The sequence below is a fragment of the Myotis nattereri genome, assembly GCF_964212035.1.
Source record: "Myotis nattereri genome assembly, chromosome: 17".
Taxonomy (NCBI): domain Eukaryota; kingdom Metazoa; phylum Chordata; class Mammalia; order Chiroptera; family Vespertilionidae; genus Myotis; species Myotis nattereri.
Window position 1 is genome coordinate 830,195 of NC_138092.1, and position 4,727 is coordinate 834,921.

General features: G+C 58.5%; 1 protein-coding gene across 1 annotated transcript; it reads right to left on the minus strand.

Moving 5' to 3' along the window:
• Positions 1–448: 448 nt before the first annotated feature.
• Positions 449–1,866, minus strand: LOC308533239 (lymphocyte antigen 6L-like; the record flags this gene model as incomplete). Its single annotated transcript, XM_081111081.1, has 3 exons — positions 449–672; positions 1,529–1,645; positions 1,815–1,866. 3 exons carry the CDS (start codon positions 1,864–1,866, stop codon positions 449–451), a joined length of 393 nt encoding a protein of 130 aa, XP_080967207.1.
• Between the last annotated feature and the right edge of the window lie 2,861 nt (positions 1,867–4,727).

Below are 4,727 nucleotides of genomic sequence, written 5' to 3' on the forward strand. Positions count from 1 at the left end.
CCGAGCCGCCCGCTGGCGCCAGGCGAGCCCCCTCTGAGCCGGGCGACAGGAACGCACGGGGACGGAGGAAGGTGGGACGGGACCACTTCTCTTTTTTTAAAATATATTTTTATTGATTTCAGATAGGAAGGGAGAGATAGAAACTTCAATGATGAGAGTCATTGATGGGCTGCCTCCTGCACGCCCCCTACTGGGGATGGAGCCCACACCCAGGCATGTGCCCTTGACTGGAATCGAACCCAGGACCCTTCAGTCTGAAGGCTGGTGCTCTATCCACTGAACCACACAGGCCAGGGCAGGACCACTTCTGGGACCGCCAGGCTCAGGGCCGTCACACCAGAGGAGGCTGTGAGTCTGCGCCTCCCCCACCGGGAACCTCACTCAGAGAGGACAGGCCGGCCCCCCAGTGCACACCCAGGGGGCTAGGGGGCAGGAAGGGGAGGGGTCGTCACAGCAGATGGTGCAGGCCGAGCCCCATGCCCAGCAGGAGCCCCCGGTGCCAGGTGCTGGCGCTGAGGCCCCCGGGGGCCCCCGTGTTGCACAGGCTCTTAGAGCAGCAGAGGGCCTTGGCCAGCACCACCATGTTGGGGGTCAGCAGGTCCCACTCGGGGGGGCTCTTGAAGGCGCAGGTGCTGGTGCAGCCCCGGGTGACCCAGGTGCGTTGCTCAGAGCCTGGGGCGGGGTGGGGGAGACAGCGGTGCTTAGGAGGGGCCGGCAGCCAGGAGGGTGGGCTTTCCTGGTGTCACCAGGTGTGAGCCTATGGGGGTGGGGGGCCCTCAGCCCGGGTTCCCAGGGGTGCTGTGCGAGTGGGGGCGCAGGATGTAGGGGAGCAGGCGAGTCCCAGCACCTGCAGGCGCCCGGCCAGGCTCGGCCCTTCCTCACTCAGGGGCGTGATGGAGGCGGTCAGAGGTCTCTGTGCTATGTGTCTGCAGGACCCGCCCCCACCCCCCAACCCACACGGGAAGGAGCCAGGAGTCTCCAAGTCCAAGAAGGGGCCCCGTGGGGGGGCTCCGTGGACAGAGCGTCAGCCTTTGGAATGAGGGGTCCTGGGGTTCCATTCAGGTCAAGGCCACGTACCTGGGTTGGGGGTGTGTGGGAGGCAACCAATCAATGTGCCTCACATCGGTGCCCCCATCCCTTCCACTCTCTAAAACTCAATGGAAAAACATCCTCCGTGAGGGAGGACGGGAGGAAGGTCCTTGGGGAGGAGGGGTCCAACCTGAGATCAAAGCTCCAGAGAGAGCCCGCCCTCAGCCAGGACAGCGCCCTGCCCCCCCCCCCCAAATCCAAGCCCAGATGGAAGGAGCAGAGATGGAGGAGAGCTAAGGAGAGGGAGGCCCCTCAGAGCCCTGCACCTTTGCACATTCTCTCCATTTGAGCCCAGCAAACAGGAGAGGGCCTGGGGCTCTGCAAACGCAGGGCCCTCCCTCTTCCTCCTCTGAGCTTCACGGGGGGGGGGGGGGGGCGGCCACCAGCTGGACATGCACCCCGGCGCACCCCAGCGTCTCCGCCGCCCGCAGGGACTCACCCCACTTGAAGATGACCTCATGGGAGAAGCACAGGATGTTGGGCGGGGTGCACGTGACGGGCTTGCAGGCGGAGGTGCTGTTGGTGGCCAGGCAGTGGGAGCATTGCAGGTGGCCCTCTGCGGGAGAGGGGCCGGGGCAGGCTCAGGGCGCACCCAGCTCCCGCCGCCCAGCGACTCCCAGGCGCCTGCATTCACCCCTGAAGCCGCCGTCTCCCCACCCGGGGGAAGCCCCCGCCACGCCTCGCGCCCAGGGCCCCGCGGAGCTCCCCTCGGCTGCGGGCCTCACCTTTGGTGGCGCCCACCAGAGCCGCCCACAGCAGCAGGAGGAACCCTTTCATGGCGGGGCAGTCGGGCCTGAAGGGGGACCCCAGAGGAAGAGCCTTCCTTACCCAGGACCCCTGGCGCTGCACCCACCTCCCGCCCTCCCCGCCTCCCTCCCTCCTGCACCCTCTGTTGGCATTTGCATAGGCCCTCCTGGCCCCTCAGGGCCTTTGTCCCGCACCTCAGGGCCCCTCACCCTCACCCAGTCTCCACCTGCCCTCGGCCGGAGCTCGGCATGGAGGACAGTCAACCCTGCCCGCCCTGGCTTCCTGGGCTCCTTAAGTCAGCAGCCGGGGCAGCGGGCGTGGGGTGAGGGTGGGGTGGGGGAGGGGTTGCTTCCGGCCTAAGGGAGGAGGGTGGGGTTGGAGGACGGGGGCAGGGCCCTGGGCTCCCCACTTCGGGCCAGCCCCCAGCTCCGATGCACCCCTTCGGCCTGTGACAGGCCCAGGAGCAGGACACTGGCGTCCACACCGTGGAGCATGGGGGGCAGGTTCGTGGGGGCCACCGATGGCTGAGGGACAGGCCCCGACCCCCTGAGCTCCCGGTGGGGGCCAAGGGCAGCGATGGGAGGACTTTCATGTTCAGTTCGTGTTCCCTGAAGCCAGGCGCCCCGGGGCTCCAGCTGGAAGTGATTGAACACCAGGCCCCTGGGCTCCGACCGTCAACCGAGTCTGAACAAGACCTTCTGGTCTCTGACTGTGTTCAGCGCGTTCAGATCGTATCGCTTCCCAGAGGCCTGGATCTCACCTCTCAGGGCCACCTCCCCCGGCTTAAGTACAATTAAGTCAGAAATCAATGAAAGGACAGATGAACACGTTGTTTTCCCGTGTAAAAATGAAAAGGCAGCACGTTGTGAATTCACACAGTCTTTAGACTTTATATATATATATTTTTAAATACGTAGAACGGCCCTAACCAGTTTGGCTCAGTGGATAGAGCATCGGCCTGTGGACTCAAGGGTCTCGGGTTCGGTTCCGGTCAAGGGCATGTACCTTGGTTGCGGGCACATCCCCAGTGGGGAGCCTGCAGGAGGCAGCTGAATCATCGATGTTTCTGACTATCCCTCTCCCTTCCTCTCTGTAAAAAGTCAATAAAATATATTTTTTAAAAAATACCTAGAACGGATAAAAACATCACTTCTCGACATGTTTGGGATCGATGAAGGGCAGGTAGTCGTTTGGACAAAATATACTTCCCTCTGAACATTTGCAGAAGAAGAATAAAGACACCATCCTGTTCGGAGGTCCATAATCTAAACCTCACTTTGAAATCACGTCAAATCTCTAAAAAGGTTGCCGACAAGTGTAAGAACCGCCCTAGGTAACTTGTTTACACAGATTCCCCAAATCTGAGCCCCATCCATGACTGCAGGACAACATCAAAGTCACCAAATTAACATGGACCCACCCTGTTGTCTACGGACCATGCCCGTTTCCCCAGCTGCCCCAGCGCCTTTCTCCGTCCACGTCCGCCCTCCCGTCCAAGACCGCGTGGGTGTCTCGCGCTCTCAGCCCCCTCCATCTGGAACAGGCTGTCCGTCTTGATTTCTTTCACGACCTGGACACTGTTGAAGAGAAATGGCCAGCTATTTGTAGAAAGTCTCATTGTTTGGGCTTGCTGCTCACTCAGGAGCCCCTTCAGCTTAAGCATTTTGGCAAAAAATATCACCTAGTCCGGCCGGTGTGGCTCAGTGGTTGAGCGTCGACCCAGAAACCTAACGGTCACCAGTTCAATTCCTGGTCAGAGCACATGCCCAGGTTGTGGGCTGGATCCCCCGGGCAGGGGGGAGGGGAGGGTGCAGGAGACAGACAACGGATGATGTTTCTCTCCTGTGGATGTTTCTATCTCTCTATGACTCTCCTTTCCTCTCTCTCTAAAAATCAATAAAAACATGTGTTTTTTAAAAATCACCTAACTGCATTGGTGACTGGTGTTCTCGGCACTAGTCACACCAGGACACGTGACACTACCTGTGTCCTCACTGGCCGTGGTGACTCCGGCCCCTGGTTAAGGGGGCACCTGCCAGATTTTTCCTCCAGAAAGTTACCATTTGACCCCTTGCATTGAATTCGGGTCTTGTGAGAGGCACTTTGAAATTACGTAAATGTCCTATTACACATAATTCGCTTGCCCACGGAGTTAGCGTCAATGATGGTTCGTTCCTGAAATGACTTATGACTGTGGGTTTTTGCCAAATGGTGGTTATGTATTTCCACCCTTGTCTCTACGTCGAAGAGTTGGCATTCTGATGCATTTCACTCTATTTCTCCTCTCTATCCCCTGGGATTCGCTTCCTTTAAAGTTCAGGTTCCTTTGAGAAGGAAATGTTATTTTATGGTATTTAAAAACCGCGATCTGGGCCAATGCGTGCTTATTCCTGGCGGGTGCTTCCTTCAGAGAATACATATTCATACTCATACCGCTTTGCAATCGCTAACACATTCCACAACCCCTCCCCCTCCGCACATCTCATCTCCTTTCTCCCCCAGGGAGAACCCTGGCATGTGACATCACTGTATTGAAGCAGTTGGATTATGACATGTCTGAGCGTGTGTTTGTTTGGATTTTCCTGTCCGGTATTCATTTGGCTTCTTTTAAAGAAATGTTTTTATTGATTTCAGAGAAGAAAGGAGAGGGAGAGAGAGGGAGAGAGAGAGAAACATCAATGATGAGAGAGACTCATTGATCAGCTGCCTCCAGGATCCCCCAACCCCCACTGGGGATGGAGCCCGCAGCCCTGGCCTGTGCCCTTGACAGGAACTGAACCGTGACCTCCTGGTTCATAGTTTGATGCTCAACCACTGAGCTGTGCCAGCCGGGCCTCACCCAGATATTGATGTGAACAGACTTTGGGCACCCCCACCCTCTCTCATCTCGA